This window comes from Dama dama, chromosome 18, assembly GCF_033118175.1.
Source record: "Dama dama isolate Ldn47 chromosome 18, ASM3311817v1, whole genome shotgun sequence".
Lineage (NCBI taxonomy): Eukaryota > Metazoa > Chordata > Mammalia > Artiodactyla > Cervidae > Dama > Dama dama.
Window position 1 is genome coordinate 63,249,269 of NC_083698.1, and position 18,245 is coordinate 63,267,513.

The window sequence follows — 18,245 nt, forward strand, 5'->3', positions numbered from 1 at the left end:
TATTATGGGCTACAGATACTATATAACTGAAGTTATGGGAACAAGAAAAACAGAAAAAGGAGATTCCTAGCCTTCTGAAGTAATCTACACTATTTCTTGACCCAACATATTTACTAATCACCAGTTCAGGAAGGAGACATATACCTCTGATTCACTTGTGTCAGAACTGGGAACAGAGTCAAAGGTTCAGAGTTTTGATCTCAGTTCTGCCACAGTTTTTCTATCTGTAAAATGGGGTCACACCTATCTACCTGCTAACATGGTGCTCAAAACTGGGAAGCAGTGGTCTGTAACATGCAATGACCACTAATAAGACAGCTCATGAATCAGAGGACTGGTCCAGCATGCTGCCTGGAGAGGCAAATGGCACCCTCTGCACACCTACTGCGTTTTCATTAGTTCGGCACTCCATCCACCCTGGCACCAAGGGCTCGGCTACAGTCATTACTGCCTGTTTTGTTCTCTGTGAAAAAGCCGGCACATTCTACCTGACATGAGTCAGAGCTCACAGAGTCAAGAATTTGCTTTTGACTTAGCATTAAAAGGGCTTCCCTTGTAGCTCAGCTGGTAAAGAATCGGCCTACAATGCAGGAGACCCCAGTTTGATTCCTGGGTCTGGAAGATCTGCTAGATCCAGTATTTTAGCATTAAAAACCAACCAAGAGGCCATCTTACTGTGCCTACCTCAAAAGTGAAGCACATCTGCCATTATGTGCCAAAAGAAAGGTCCCTGAAACACTTTTCCCAGAGGCCCCTCTCTCTCCTACCAATCTTTCCAGGTGTACATTTGGGGATGCAAGGTCGGAAGGCAGAGCTCAGGCAGTAAGCTCAGGCACTTGTGACCCAGGACAAATAGAAAGTCATGTCACGGTTCTCAGGAGACCTAATGATGTTGAGTTAATGAGCATTAAGCAGCAGGAACCTGACAATTAAGCAGCCATCCACCCCAGGAAAAAGGAGGGGTAAGTGGGGTGCTACTGTAACAAACACTCAGATCCAAGGCTTCCTCTGGCTCAGTTACCCTTTACCAAAAGTGACCTTTGTGCCAGACAAGGTACTAGGCAGTTTTATATCATCACTGATCCTCATGGTAATTCTTGTAAGGTAGGTAATTACCTCTTCCTAAAACATAAGGAAACTGAAAATGAGAGAGGTCCTATGCCGAGGTCACAAAGCCAGTACCCTACAAAGCCATGATTTGAACCCAGTTGTGTCTGGCTCCAAAACCTACCCTCTTTCTACTATGACATGCTAGGAGAGAAGAGTCAGGTATAGATTGTTTAAGTTCCACTGAGATGTACAGCACCTACATGACATAAAAAGCTGGCTGTGGCTAGGTGGTCAGAAGCAAGATAACAAATACGGGAACCCAGAGATGCCACCAGGTAACTCCCAGGGTTCCCAGGCCAGAGGACAATCAATACTTGCCTTTCTCCTTCTGGGTCCTACTGTCTGTCAGGCAAGCCTTGGCTGACCCCAAGGCTACCAGCCACCGCTGTCTCTCAGCCACACTTCTGGCCTTCAGGTAGAAATATTGTTCCCCAGGGATGATCAGATCCATGCGTGTGTTATCTACAGAATGAACTGGGAGCAAGGCAGAGGGAGGTCAGAAACCCAGAAGAGCCCTGTCTGGGTAGCCTCCACTCTACCCAAACTCCTCAGCTTTACTGGGGCCAGTCACTGAGGACTTCTTCCAAAAGAGGATGCCAGCCCTCACAAATTCTGGTTTATTTATCTCTTCCTAGAGGTCTCTGTTGATGAAGAAGGAACACTCTGCAATTGGCTCCAAGGTCTCACCAAGACTTTGGCCTAAAAAAGAAGCACTTAAATCTCCTCAGGATCTTTTAGAAGAGGAGAGAGGAAAAATCTCTCTTTTGGCGTGTGTGTGTGTGTAAAGCATGCTGCTCTGCAGCCAAAATGGCTTGATGCAAACAAGTAAGGATGTGCTCTTCATCTCCTTGGGGTACTGGAAAGCAATTAAACAGAGTATTTTTACTCTTCTACCTTCCTTTACATGTCATATTAAAAATGTGACAACTGGAAAGCAATCAAGAACACAGCACTTTCCCTTTTCTACCTTCCTTCACTCATTATGTAAAAAATGTGACAATTCCCTTAAAGCCTTTAGGAGAAGAAACAAGCAAGCCACACTCTCCTTCACCCTCCAAACCCTGGGCCCCTAATTCCGTTCTAATCGGTTTCTGAGCCACACCCTCCCAGCATATCCTAAGATTCCTAAAACCAGGAAGTAAAGGCTGTTTGTAGGTCGGTTAGGTGTTTGCTTGTTTAGTTTTGAGTATGGTGGTGGTGGTGAGAAGGCAGGTACGTGTCCTGATCTAAACACAGAAGTGTCTGATGTTGCAATAAAAACACAAGGTTAGAAAATTGCCTCAAGTGCCAGGTGAGCAAGAGACTGTGAAATGGTACTAGATGTGTGATTAATAAACACACTGCTCTCATTTATTTTCACTACCTCTTAACCAACCTTCTTGTAAAAACTGCCTGCAGTTTTAGGTCTTACTTGCAAGGTTTTTTTTGGGGGGGGTGGGGTACGTAACATAATATATCTTTGTCTATACTTTGGAAGCAGCACAGAAAGGCCTAAGAAACCAGTGTTTTGTTTTTTTTTTAATCTTGGGGGAGAAACAGAAAGAAAAATAAACCCTGCAAATTTCTTGGCTTCTCACCTTGGATTTCACAGACTGCCATCTGGATGCTCCCTTTGCAACCTTTCCAGGCATCTTCAGGAGAATCATAGTAAGATAATATCCCCCCACAGAGAAGGAACCACCGAGGCTGCCAACCTGCAAACAGAAGCAAGAGCATGGTCTCAATTACTGCTTCCCAGGACACAGAATAGGACCTAACAAAGGATGCTGGATTCCAGCCCCAAGGAACTTACCTTCTGGGGGAAAATTCTAAGGGAAAAAAGCTAGAAAAGATGTATATTTGATTTCATTTTTGCATAGGAGTCTGGAAGGAGCAGCAATAAATATAGCGATGATTCTCTAAGTAAGGGGATTACTGATGATTTTTATTCCTTTTTCTCTCCAATACAGTACTAGTAATCTTTGGTTTTTAATTTTCCTAAGATTAAAGATTATTGTTTTCCAAACATTATTGTTAACACACGTGCTCTCTTCCCCTCTGGTTAAGAAAAATTATTCTGAACCTCAAAATGAGACAAAGGATTATACTGACCTTTCAACATTACACAAAGTGCTGCCTAACAGGCCTGCCTAAGGTCATATGATTTCTAGGAATAGATAACTTTAATTTACTGTTTGGTATTGATGCACTGAAATGTAATAATCTTAAAACATTCACGGGCTTAACTATTTTTACTTCAGAGAATTTCACAGGACAAATCATATTCAGTGGAAACTCACATCTTATCTAGTCCTCTTACACAACCTATATTCTAGTCACACCAAACTTGCTGTATTCCTGCTTCAGAGTTTTCGCTCAAATTGGATCTTTTTCCTAAAAATGTCATCCCTGACTATCTCTTGCATAAGCCTTGTCAGTCTCCTCTGTCAGATTTTTTTTTCTCTCTCTCTCTGAAATGCCACAGCCCTTTAAGGATACATTTCTCTCACTGGACTCTTCTATGACTGAGACAGTCAGAGAGAAGGTTGGTAGGAACTTCGGGCAGGGCCCCAAGGGCTGCTCAGGTACATACCTGATGGGCTCTTGGGAACAGATTCACACCAAGTAAATACGTAAGTCACCTATTGATGTCAAAATAGTAATGTCAGGGAACCACTGACAGGGAAGCACCTAGACCCTTTACTGGATGTCAGGAGTCCCAGGGCCTTAACTCAACACCCACACAAGTCAATTACTGGATGGAAAACCTCTTGGGATGAACTTGTAAATTTTGTTTCAGAAGGTGATGCTTCCTGGGCCTGGTTTCAAATTATATGCAAACAAACCTGAAAGCTACTGTTCTTGACACAAACATTACAATTCAAGAAATCAACCTGGTCATGAGATTATGACTTGTTGAGTATACAATCAGCACTCCAGGAGTTGGATACTACTAGTGATACTGTAGCCCTCTGCAAGTCATTGTTTACACCTTACGCATCTCCCCTCACTGAAACAGAAGAATCAACTGCTAAGACTCTGAGAAATGAAAAAGGATTTTGAAATCACCTAGTTCAATCAGCTCTTTCACAGAAAATGAAACCAATCCCAGACAGGTTAAGTGACCTACCTAAAGTCACAAACGAAGTATACAACAGAGCTGGGAAGAAAACTGTCTTTCTAACACTGTCTCTCCTGGTGTAATAACTCCCAAACCCTGACTCCCCATTGCCAGAAAGCTATCCTGGTATAGAACAGTAGCATCTTCTCACTTACAACTCAACTTCCATGATTATGTTCGGTGTGAAACATTCTCCAAAACCACCATGACTCTCAATTAGAGGGAAATCAACGTACCCTCAATTATCATATTTTATCAAATTTCAGACCTCACCTACATTAGTCTTCATTCTCCAGAGAAAGAGAACCAATAATACGTAGGCATATCTACACATAATTTATTATAAGGAATTTGCTCACGCATTACAGAGCCTAAGAAATTCCAACATCTGCAGTCAGCAAGCTAGAGAATCAGGAGAGCCAACTTGTAATTCCAGTCCAAAGTCAAGAGGCTTGAGACCCAAGAAGAGTCAATGTTTCAGTGAGAGTGAAAAAACAGGAAAAGACCAAAGTTCCAGCTCAACAGTCAAGCAGGAAGAGTTATTACCCCTTATTCCTTTTTGTTCTATTTAGGTCTTTGGATGGGACCCATTCATGTTAAGAAAAGCAATCTACTTTACTATGCTTACCAATTCAAATGTTAATCCCATCCAGAAATACCCTCAAACACATCCAGAATGATTAGTCAAATGTCTGGGCACTCCATGGCCCAGGTGAGTTGACACAAAAAATTAACCATCAGATACTATCAATTTTAAGATAAACTGAAGTATTGGCATATGATATGATTAACAAGGTTTAATTTCCAATATATACAAATAGCTCATACAACTCAACAACAAAAACCAAACAACCCAATCAAAAAATGGGCATAAGACCTAAACAGGCATTTCTGCACAGAAGACATATAGATGGCCAACAGGCACATGAAAAGATGCTCAACATCACTAATTATCAGAGAAATGCAAATCAAAACAATAATGAGGTATCACCTCACACTGGTCAGAATCAGTTCAGTCACTTAGTAGTGTCTGACTCTTTGCGACCCCATGGACTGCAGCATGCCAGGCTTCCCTGCCATCATCAACTCCTGGAGCTTGCTCAAACTCATGTCTATCAAGTCGGTGATGCCATCCAACCATTTCATCCTCTGTCGTCCCCTTCTCCTCCTGCCCTCAATCTTTTCCAACATCAGGATCTTTTCCAATGAGTCAGTTCTTCGCATCAGGTGGTCAAAGTACTGGAGTTTCAGCTTCAGCATCAGTCTTTCCAATGAATATTCAGGACTGATTTCCTTTAGGATGGACTGGTTTGATCTCCATGCAGTCCAAGGGACTCTCAAGAGCCTTCTCCAACAGCACAGTTCAAAAGCATCAATTCTTCGGCACTCAGCTTTCTTTATAGTCCAACTCTCGCATTCATACATGACTACTGGAAAAACCATAGCTTTGACTAGACAGACCTTTGTCGGCAAAGTAATGTCTCTACTTTTTAATATGCTGTCTAGGTTGGTCACAGCTTTTCTTCCAAGGAGCAAGCATCTTTTAATTTCATGGCTACAGTCACCATCTGCAGTAATTTTGGAGCCCAAGAAAATAGTCTGTCACTGTTTCCATTGTTTCCCTATCTACTTGCCATGAAGTGATGGGACCAGATGCCATGATCTTAGTTTTCTGAATGTTGAGTTTTAAGCCAGCTTTTTCACTCCTGTCTTTAATGGCCATCAATAAAAAGTCTACAAATAATAAACTGTAGACAGGAGAGGGTGTGGAGAAAAAGGAACTCTTGTTACACTGGGTTGGTGGGCATGTAAATTGGTATAGTCACTATGGAAAACAGTATGGAGGTTCCTTAAAAAATTAAAAATAAGAGTTACTACATGATCCAGTAAAACCACTCCTGGGCATATATCTGGAAAAAACTCTAATTCAAAACGATACATGCAGCCCTGTGTTCACAGTAGCACTACTTACAATAGCCAAGACATGGAAGCAACCTAAATGTCCATCAACAGATGAATGGATAAAGTAACACCTTGTAAATCAACTACACTTAAATTAAAAAAAAAAACTTAGGAAGAACAATATGGCGGAGGAGTAGGTGGACATGAAGTACATCTCTCTCCACAGATACATCAGGAATACACCTTCAGACACAGAAGTGCATGCAGAACACCAGTTGAGAGCAGACAGGAGTACCTGACCAGCAGAAAAGAATATACAGAACCACGCAAAACTAGGTAGGATGAAGGGACTAGGGGGAAAAACAGGACTGTTGGTAGGACTGAACCTGTCCTTGGGGGGTGGGCGAACTGAAACAGGGGTCCGATCCCCACATGGGGGCAACTGTCTGAGTCAGAGGAGAAACATTTAACGCTGAGAGTGAAACAGTTGATCTGTGGCGGCCTAAATGGAATGAGAATCAGACAGTCTTGCCACAGCCATACATACTGCGGACAGGGAGGAGGGCCCTCTGGAAGGCGCAGCAGCTGGGAGCTGGAGTTTGGGGACTGTGAAGCAACCCCAGGGCAAGGGCTGCTGTTGACTGCGGAGAGACCGATCGAGGGGATGTGAGGGAGGAGATCGTGGTGGGAAATGCCGGTGGAGGAAAGCCTGGCAGCCATGGAAGCAAGGCAATATTGCTGAGTCATGCATAGCGGGTGGTGCCATCTCCACAGCCTCTCTCTCCCCACAGGCCAGCATCGGCAGCTGAACAATAGAGAGGCTGGACCATCAAACGCCCGACGCACTGAACTACAGAGCAGAACACCATCCTGGGTGCCCCTTTAAGTGCCTGACTCGCTGATCTCCAGAGGAGGACCCCAGCCAGGGGGGCCCTCTATGTGCAGACCACCACCCTGGGCACCCCTTGAAGTGCCTGACTCACCAATCTCCAGAGTAAGACCCCAGCCAGGGGGCCCCTCTACGTGCACACCACCACCCCGGGCGCCCCTTTAAGTGCCTGACGCGTCAATCTCCAGAGTAGGACCCCAGCCAGGGGGCCCCTCTATGAGCCTGACGCACTGACAACAGAGGAGCCCAGGCGAGGGAGTCTGCTCAGAGCCTGAATGGGAGGAGCTATGGAGAAGGACTGGCCAGAGACGCCTTTTTATGGCCAGCTACAAGAGGCTCGAAGAAAGACTCTGACGGGGCCGAAACTCCTGCGGCGGAGGCAGGCTGCGTCCCTGCACACTTGGCCGCCAGGGTCCCCGCAGGCCAAGCAGCTGTGCCACCTTCGCGCTTGACTCTCACTGGGCAGAGCTGCCACAGGCAAAAAGTCTTGAGTCGCTGTGGTCGTGTCCAGCTCTTTGCGACCCTGTAGACTGTGGCCTGCCAGGCTTCTCTGTCAGGGCGGGGGATTCTCCAAGCAAGACTACTGGAGCATATTGGCCAAAACTGGTTGCCATACCCTTCTAGAGCACTATATTTCCTGCTGCCCTAGCTGCAACTCCCCTGAGAACCTGGTCTGCCAGAACCCCTGTAACCCAAGTAGCTGCACCACCTCCACACCTGGCCCTCACAGGGCCAAACCCAAGTCCTCCAGGGCAGCCCCAGGAGCAAACCCCAGTGGATGACCCACATGCAGAGGTGGAAATAAAATCACGATTGAAACCCAGGGGCAGTGTGGCTAAGGAAGAAGACCCAAAACTTTCCCACAAGCTGTATAAGCTGCAGATTAAATTCACATGATCAACTAGGCAGACTCTGTGTCTATGGAATATATAAAAGATCATTGCAAGCTCTCACAAAAGCAAACCTGCTAGTTCTGATAGATGTGGACATTGGAGGCAAGAATACAGAGGAGGAGGACCAGATTAGAATCTGAGCTGCCCCCGCTGCAGGTCCAGAGATGAGCACAGTGTTGGAGGGCATCCTAGGGAGGGGAGGTGGACTGTGACTCCCAGCGAGGGAAAGGACTCTGACAGCAGTGACTTAAGAAAAACATTTATTATTTTTATGTTTTGACTTGCTCTGCAGATTCTTTGGATTTTTTTTTCTTTTGTTTTCCTTCCCCCCCGCCTCTGTTGTAGTTGTCGATTTTATTGCCACTATGAAATCTAATTAAGCTTTTGAGTTTTTTTCTCAGTCACATTTTTTACTGCTGTTATAAACCTCTGCCTCTACATTGGGCTTTTGCAGTTCTGTAGAGTTTTCCTTTTTCGCTTTAATTTTAATTTTTTACACCTATTATTATTTTTTAGACATTTATTCCTTTGCTTGCTTTTCCTACTGTTCTTTTCCCCTCACAGTTAATCTTTAATGTATATAAATCTTCTTTATCTACCCATACTTAACTTGCATATCTATTGTTTGTTTCTTTCCTTTTCTTTCAACATATTTGTTAGTTTTATTTTCATTGCTTTATTCCCCAATTGGCACCTTGGTCTAGTTTTGTTTTCCAGTTTGTGCTTTAGCTAGTTTTGTTCTGGTAGATATAATTTTTTATTTCCTTTGTTCGCCAGGTCAATCTATTCTACTTTACTTTTGTTGGACTGTTTTGATTTTGCTTACAGGTGTATATGTATATGTGTATATTCAGTCACACTTTTTATTGTTGCTATATGCCTCTGCCTCTACATTGATTGGGCTTTTGCAGTTCTGTGGAGTTTTCCTTTTTTTCCCCTTTTTTCTTTCTTCTTCCATTTTTTTTTCTCATTTTTACAATTTTAATTTTTTAATTTTTCTGGAAAAACCTATTATACTTTTTCTACATTTACTCCTTTGTTTGCCTTCTGTTCTCTTCCTGTTCTCTTCCTCTCGCAGTTAATCTTTAATGTATATAAACCTTCTTCGTCTACCTCTATTTAACTTCACATATCTATTCTTTCTTTCTTTCCTTTCCTCTCAACATATTTGTTAGTTTTATTTTCATTGCTTCATTCCCCACTTGGCACCTTGCTTTAGTTTTGTTTTCCAGTCTGTGCTTTAGTTAGTTTTGTTCTTAAATAGTAAGTATAATTTTTTATTTACTTTGTTTGCCAGGTCAATCTACTGTACTTTATTTTTGTTGGACTGTTTTCACTTTGCTCATGGGTGTATATGTATATGTGTACATTCCATTATTTTATTTATTATTTACCTGATTTTGTAACTGCCATTTGTCTGGGGTTCATCTTTGGTTTTGCATTTTGGGATATTTGTTTTAATCTCCCTTAATGCCATAACAAACCACTTGTGGAATCTTCATTCCTGACAAGAGATCAAGCCCTGAGCCTTTGGAGTGGGAGCATTGACTCCAAGACCAAGACTACCAGAGAAGTAACCCTAGGGAGCATCAAATAGTGAGAACTCACACAAAGAAAACCCCTTGAATACAAGACCCAGCATCACCCAACCACCAGTAACACCCTGGTGCAGGATGCCTCATCTAAACAACAAACAAAACCAAAATACAAACCCAATCATCAGCAGACAGGATTACCACCTCACTCAGCCTTGCCCATCAGAGGAAAAACAAACAAAAACTCAGCACAAATCTCACCCTGTACGAAGCTTACACAAACCACTGAACCAACCTTAGGAGGGCAGAAACCAAAAGGAAGAAAGAATCCAACCTTGAAGCCTGGGAAAAGGAGACCTCAAACACAATTAATTAAAAAAAAAAATAATGAAAAGGCAGAGAAATGCTACACCAATGAAGGAACAAACTAGAAACACAAAAGTCCAAATAAATGAAGAGGAAACAGGCAAACTACCTGAAAAAGAATTCAGAATGATGATAGTAAAGATGATCAAAAACCTTGGAAACAAAATGGAGAAAATGCAAGAATCAATTAACAAAAAGACCTAGAAGGATTAAAGAATAAACATACAGAGACAAACAACACAATTACTGAAATTAAAAATATTCCAGAAGGAATCAATAGCAGAATATCTGAAGCAGAAGAACAAATCAGTGAGCTGGAAGCTAAAATGGTGGAAATAACTTCAGAAGAGCAGAATAAAGTAAAAAGAATGAAAAGAACTGAGGATAGTCTCAGAGACCTCTGGGACAATATCAAACGCACCAACATTAGAATTATAGGGGTCCCAGAAGAAGGAGAGAAAAAGAAAGGGTATGAGAAAATTTTTGAAGAGATAATAGCTGAAAATTTTCCCAACATGGAAAAGGAAATAGTCAATCAAGTCCAAGAGGCACAAAGAGTCCCATACACAATAAACCAAAGAAGAAACACACCAAGACACATGTTAATTGAACTAACAAAGACTAAACACAAAGAAAGAATATTAACAGGAGCAAGGGAGAAGCAACAAGTGACATACAAGGGAAACACCATATGCTTAACAGCCGATCTTTCAGCAGAAACTCTGCAGGCTAGAAGGGAATGGCAGGATATATTTAAAGTATTGAAAGGGAAAAAATCTACAACCAAGATTACAGTACCCAGCGAGGATCTCATTCAAAATTGATGGAGAAATAAAGTTTTTCAGACAAGCAAAAGTTAACAGCATTATGTACCACCAAACCAGTTTTACAACAAATGTTAAAGGGACTTATATAGCCAAGAAATACAAGAGAAGAAAAAAGATCTACAAAATCAACCCCAAACAATTAAGAAAATGGCAATAGGAACATATATATCAATAATTACTTTAAATGTTCAGTTCAGTTCAGTTGCTCACTCATGTCCGACTCTTTGCGACCCCATGAACCGCAGCACGCCAGGCCTCCCTGTCCATCACCAACTCCCAGAGTCCACCCAAATCCATGTCCATTGAGTTACTTTAAATGTAAATGGATTAAATGTTCCAACCAAAAGACACAGACTGGCTGAATGGACACAAAAATAAGACCCATATATATGCTGTCGACAAGAAACCCACGTCAGACCTCAAGACACATATAGACTGAAAGTGAGAAGATGGAAAAACATACTTCATGCAAATAGGAAGCAAAAGAAAGCTGGAGTAGCAATCCTCATATCAAACAAAATAGACCTTAAAATAAAGAAGATTACAAGAGATAAGGAAGGACACTATATAATGATCAAGGGATCAATCCAAGAGGAAGACATAACAATTGTAAATATCTATGCACCCAATATAGAATGAACCTCAACACGTAAGACAAACACTAACAGACATAAAAGGAGAAATTGACAGTAACACAATAATAGTAGGAGACTTTAACACCCCACTCACACCAATGGACAGATCATCAAATCAGAAAATTAATAAGGAAACACAAGTCTTAAAAGATACATAAGATGAGATGGATCTCATTGGTATCTTCAGGATATTCCATCCAAATGCAAAAGAGTACACCTTCTTCTCAAGTACACATGGAACATTCTCCAGGATAGACCACATTTTGGGTCACAAATCAAACCTCAGGAAATTTAAGAAAATTGAAATTGTATTAAACATCTTCTCTGACCACAACACTATGAGACTAGATACCAATTACAAGAAAAAAACTGTAAGAAACACAAACACATGGATATTGAACAACACTGAAGAAATCAAACGGGAAATAAAAAAATTTCTAGAAACAAATGACAATGAAAACATGACAACTCAAAACCTATGGGATGCAGCAAAAGCAGTTCTAAGATGGAAGTTTATAGCAATACAATCCTACCTCAAGAAACAAGAAAAACATTGAATACACAACCTAACTTTACACCTAAAACAACTGGAAAAAGAAGAACCAAAAAACCCCAAAATCAGTAGAAGGAAATGTCACAAAGATCTGAGCAGAAATAAATGAAAAAGAAATGAGAGAAACAATAGTAAAGATTAAAAAAACTAAAAGCTAGTTCTTTGAGAAGATAAACAAAACTGACAGGCCTTTAGCCAGACTCATCAAGAAAAAAAAGAGAGAAGAATCAAATCAACAAAATTAGAAATGAAAAAGGAGAGGTTACAACACACAATGCAGAAATTCAAATAATTTTAAGACACTATTATGAACAACTATATGGCAATAAAATGGATAACCTGGAAGAAATGGACAGATTCTTAGAAAAGTTCAATCTTCCAAGAATGAACCAGGAAGAAATAGAAATCATGAACAATCCAATTACAAGCACTGAAATTGAAGCTGTGATCAAACATCTCCCCCAAAACAAAAGCTCAGGACCAGATGGCTTCACAGGAGAATTCTATCAAACATTTAGAGAAGAGCTAACGCCTATCCTTCTAAAACTCTTTCAAAAAACTGCAGAGGAAGGAACACTTCCAAACTCATTCTATGAGTCCACCATCACCCTGATATCAAAACTGGACAAAGACAACACAAAAAATGAAAACTACAGGCCAGTATCACTGATGAATATAGATGCAAAAATCCTCAACAAAATTTTAGCAAACAGAATTCAATGACACACAAAAAACACATACATCATGATCAAGTTGAGTGTATTCCAGGAATGCAAGGATTCTTCAATATATGCAAAATCAATGTGATATACCATATTAACAAATTGAAAGATAAAAACCATATAATAATCTCAATAGGTGCAGAAAAAACCTTTTACAAAATTCAACACCCATTTATGATTAAAACTCTTCAAAAAATGGGCATAGAAGGAACCTACCTCAACATAGTAAAGGACATATATGATAAGGCTACAGCAAACATTATTCTCAATGGTGAAAAACTGAAAGCATTCCCCCAGGAACAAAAGATCAGAAACAAAAGATCAGGAACAAAGGGTGTCCACTTTCACCACTGTTATTCAACATAGTTCTGGAAGTCCTAGCTACAGCAATCAGAGAAGAAAAAGAAATAAAAGGAATCCAGATTGGAAAAGAAGAAGTAAAGCTTTCACTGTTTGCAGATGACATGATACTGTACATAGAAAACTCTAAAGATAGTATCAGAAAATTACTAGAGCTACTCAGTGAATTTAGCAAAGCTGCAGGATACAAAATCAATACACAGAAATCACTTGCATTCCTACATACCAACAATGAAAAATCAGAAAGAGAAATTAAGGAATCGTTCCCATCCACCACTGCAACAAAAAGAAATATCTAGGAATAAACTTACTTAAGGAGACCAAAGAACTGTACACAGAAAGTTATAAGACACTAATGAAAGAAATCAAAGACGACATAAACAGATGAAGAGATATCCCATGTTCCTGGGTAGGAAGAATCAATATTGTGAAAATGACTATAGCACCAAATGTAATCTATAGATTCAATGCGATCCCTATCAAATTTGATGCCTATCAAATGATATTTTTCACAGAACTAAAACAAAAATTTCCCAATTCATATGGAAACACAAAAGACCCCAAATAGCCAAAGCAGTCTTGAGAAAGAAGAATGGAGCTGGAGGAGTCAACCTTCCTGACTTCGGACTATACTACAAAGCTACAGTCATCAAGACAGTATGGTCCTGGCACAAAACAAAAACACAGACCAATGGAACAGGAGATAAAGCCAGAAAATAAACCCATGTACCTATGGGTACCTTATTTTACAAAGGAGGCAAGAATATACAATGGGGCAAAGACAGCCTCTTCAATAAATCATGCTGGGAAAACTGAACAGCTACATGTAAAAGAATGAAATTAGAACACCTCCTAATACCATACACAAAGATAAACTCAAAATAGAGTAAAGACCTAAATGTAAGACCAGAAACTATAAAACTCTTAGAGGAAAACATAGGCAGAACACTCGATGACATAAATCAAAGCAAGATCCTCTATGATCCACCTCCCAGAGTAATGGAAATAAAAACAATAGTAAACAAGTGGGACCTGATTACACTTAAAAGCTTTTTCACAGGAAAGGAAACTATAAGCAAGGTGAAAAGACAATCCCCAGAATGGGAGAAAACAATAGCAAATAAAACAGCTGACAAAGGATTAATTTCCAAAATATAGAAGCAGCTCATACAACTCAATGCCAGAAAAACAAACAACCCAATCAAAAAGTGGGGAAAAGACTTAAATAGACATTTCTCCAAAGAAGACATACAGATGGCTAACAAACACATGAAAAGATGCTCAACACTGCTCATTATTAGAGAAATACAAATCTAAACTACAATGAGATATCACCTCACACCAGTCAGAATGGCCATCATCAAAAAGTCTACAAACAATAAATGCTGGAGAGGGTGTGGAGAAAAGGGAATGCTCTTGCACTGTTGGTTGAAATGTAAATTGATACAGCCACTCCACTATGGAAGATGGTATGGAGATTCCTTAAAAACTAGGAATAAAACCACCATATGACCCAGCAATCTCCTAAGCATAACCCTGAGGAAACCAAAATTGAAAGAGACACATGTATCCCATTGTTCGTTGCAGCACTATTTACAATAGCTAGCACACGGAAGCAACCTAGATGTCTACTGACAGATGAATGGATAAAGAAGTTGTGGTATATATACACAATGGAATATTACTCAGCCATAAAAAGGAATGCATTTGAGTTAGTTCTGATGAGGTGGATGAACCTAGAACCTACTATATAGAGTGAAGTGAGTCAAAAAGAGAAAAATATCGTATTCTAACTCATATATACAGAATCTAGAAAAATGGTACTTAAGAATTTATTTACAGGGTAGCAATGGAGAAACAGACATAGAGAACAGGCTTATGGACATGGGGAGAGGGAAGGAGAGGGTGAGATGTATGGAAAAAGTAACATGGAAACTTACATTACCATATGTAAAATAGATAGCGAATGGGAATTTGCTATATGGCTCAGGAAACTTAAACAGGGCCTCTGTATCAATCGAGAGGGGTGAGTTGTGGTGGGAGATGGGAGGGAGGATCAAAAGAGAGAGGATATATGTATACCGATGGCTGATTCACGTTGAGATTTGACAGAAAACAAAATTCTGTAAAGCAATTATCCTTCAATAAAAAAAAAACCTAAAAAATAACCTGCGCATTAAGCAATGACATGATCTCATTCCCAGATGCTTCCTGGCTTCAGAACTATTGGAATGTGGAAAATGCCTAAAAATCGAAAAAATGTGGTATAAACTAGGTTTATCTTACAGGAATTTGAAAACTGTTAAATAGCCCAAATACACACACACACACAAAGCACAGCTACAGTACATTTTAAAAGTAGCTTGTAAATGATAACAGTAACTGTAACAATACCTTCTCTGTAACAGGTTCCATATTTATCTAGGAAAAGTTGTAACAACAATAGAAGGGATTCAATTATTTTATTCTGCAGTTTGTAACTAGAAAAACTATGACCAAGAAAAGCTTTTCTTTAAAGCATAAAGCTTCTAGAATTTCAGAAGGCATGTTAAGAGACCACAGAAGTCTCATTCCCATTATCTAAGACGTAACGGCAGAGTAATGGAGAAACCGTGCTTTCCTGGTGGCTCAGCAGTAAAGAATCTGCCTGCCAACGCACAGCTTTGGGTTCAATCCCTGGGTCAGGAAGATCCCCCGGAGAAGGAAATGGCAACCCACTCTTGCCTGGCAAATCCTAAGGACAGAGGAGCCTCGAAGGTGACAGTCCATGGGGCTGCAAGAGTCAGATAGGACTCTGGAACTAAATAACAAATAGAGAGCCCAGAGTAGTGTAGAGAACACACTCTTTCAAGATGTCCTGTCTTGGGAAGCCCATATATAGCTTAGGAATGATGGATGAACTGCATGAGGAAAGAGGTGTGGATGATGAAGAGGCCATTAATCCACTTCCTGCTTTAAATTAATCTGCTGTTATCTTGGTTTACAGTGATGATTAATTTTATATATCAGCTTGACTGGCCCACCGATGTCCAGATTGCTGGTAAAACATTCTTTGCGGTTGTGTTTGTGAAGAGGTCTCTGGGAGATATTAGCATTTGGATCAGTAGACTGAGTATCGATTGCCCTCACCAATGCAGCTGGACATCATCCAATCTAATGAGGGCTTGAATAGCACAGAAAGGCAGAGGAAGGGTGAATATACTCTCTACCTGAGATGTGACCACCACCCTCGATTCTCAGGCCTGTGAACTCTGACTGAATTGAGTTACCAGCCTTCCTAGTTCTTCAGCTTGCAGAGAGCAGACTTAGGACTTTACAGTCTCCATAACTGCATGAGCCAATTCCTATCATAAAACTCCTCCTATGGAAATACATGGTTCTGTTTCTCTGGAAAACCCTGATTAATACACTTGAAAATAAGAAAATATTCAAGGTAACAAAAGAGCAGTTAAAAACTATGGGTCTGTACCAGCCCCTGATTCATTCAATTACCATTAGACTACCTTCCCATGCAACCCCACTCCCTTTTTTTGCCATCCCCTACTGGAGATGGAATGCGGTGTCAGCTCAACTCCCTGCTAGGAAGATTAGCTGAGAAACTTCAATGAGTAGGAAAAGTATTAGAACCTACAAGCTACTGCTGCCAGGGATGGGATATTTAAATGCCAACTTCACACATTTTGTATTACCTTGGATTACTTCACTGTAGAAGGTAAAGTGGACATTTACTTTTGGCAACCAGGCATCCACCTCCTACATTTCTGCTACTGAAAACCCCCTTCTGCACACTCTATCCATGTAGTTTCAATGGGGCTGACAAGCCCCAAGGGGGGCATGTGATTCAGGCTTAACTGGAACTTCACATCCTCTTTCCTCAGAGCTGTGTTCCAAGACAGGCAAGTGGCCCAACCAGAAGTAATTCTGGGACTTTTGCTGGGACTGGGGAAAGGTCGAAAGAAATGGAGACTATCTCTGTTTTCTCTTTGGTCTCTAAGGTGTTTGCCACCACGGGCAATCATTGTGCCATCACATGGACCTAAACACGGTTTACAGGTCCAAGGAAAGGGGGTGAGAGGACGGGAGGGAGTCAGAAAAAGGTAGCAAATCTCGATGACAGTTTTTGAACACCTCAGTCAGACTGTGTCATACCTACAGATAAGATACCTTCTGGACTTTCCAGTTACATGGACTAATAGAAGTTCACTTCTTACTTCAAACCTGAGCTGGATTTTTTTGTAAATAAAATATTTCTAAAAAGGTATCACATGATTATCTCACTAAATGTAGAAAACATACTTGACAGAATCTAACATTCTTTCATAAAAATTCTTTTAAAAAACTAGGTATAATGGGAACTTCTTCAACCTGATAAAGATATCTACAAAGACCCAAGGCTAACATTATGTTAGTCTCTCAATCTTGTCCGATTCTGTGATCCCACAGACTGTAGCCCACCAGGCTCCTCTGTTCATGGGATTCTTCAGACAAGAATACTGGAGAAGGTTGCCATTCCCTTCTCTAGGGGATCTTCCTGACCCAGGGATTCAACCCAGGTCTCCCGCATTGCAGGCAGATTCTTTACTGTCTGAGCCACCAAAGACCAGATGCTTTTTCCATGAAATCAGGAATAAGACAAAGATGCTTACTCTCACCACTTCTAAGCAACACTGTATTGGAGGTTCTAGCCAGGGCAATTAGAGTACAGAATTATATAAAAAGCATTTAGACTGGAGAGGAAGAAACAAATCTATCTCTGTTCTCAGACATGCTAATGTATATATATATATATATATGTATATATATATATATATATATATATTTTTTTTTTTTTAAAGGAATCACTTTAAAAACTATCACAATGAGTTTGGCAAAGTTGCAAGATTTAAGACCAATATACATATATCAAGTGTATTTCTATACAATTACAATGAACAATCTGAAGATAAAAGTAGGAAAATAATTTCATTTACAATAGTATCAAAAAGAACAAAACAGGAATAAACTTGACAAAAGAAGTATAAAACTAATACTCTGAAAACTACAAAACATTATCCAAAGAAACTAAAAATTTGAAGATCATTATTGCAAAACTGTTATCGGCTTTTTTTTCTCTCACATAGTGCAAATGTCTTTTTATGTTTAATTGACAGTAATTATTTGCACAATTCATTTTTCAGTTCAAGTAACACTGAATGGTATATATATTTTTTCAACAAGAACAATTTTTCTTTAAAAATATGCACTTATATTTGGATATAAAAGGGCATAGCTCAAGTTAATTCTGCACTATAACTATATATTCCTTTTTTATTTCATAATAGCCATCATTTTTAAATCAAAATTTTTAGCGATC

The 18,245-nt window shown here is 40.1% G+C and overlaps 1 protein-coding gene across 8 annotated transcripts in view; it reads right to left on the reverse strand.

The window, feature by feature from the left end:
* PLEKHA8 (pleckstrin homology domain containing A8) overlaps positions 1-18,245 on the reverse strand; it is a 59,939-nt gene that overhangs the window by 33,883 nt on the left and 7,811 nt on the right. For 7 of the 8 annotated variants that reach the window (XR_009696689.1, XM_061165447.1, XM_061165440.1 and 4 more), the window contains exons 2-3: positions 2,688-2,804; positions 1,429-1,584 (exon numbers count right to left, since the gene is read on the reverse strand). Coding sequence is in view for 7 of the 8 variants with exons in the window: in XM_061165447.1 (XP_061021430.1) it covers positions 1,429-1,584; positions 2,688-2,804 (273 nt within the window). In the remaining variant the exon portion in view is untranslated. Of the gene's footprint in view, positions 1-1,428; positions 1,585-2,687; positions 2,805-18,245 lie in introns of those variants that run through there. The other variant, XM_061165446.1, reaches the window with a different exon arrangement.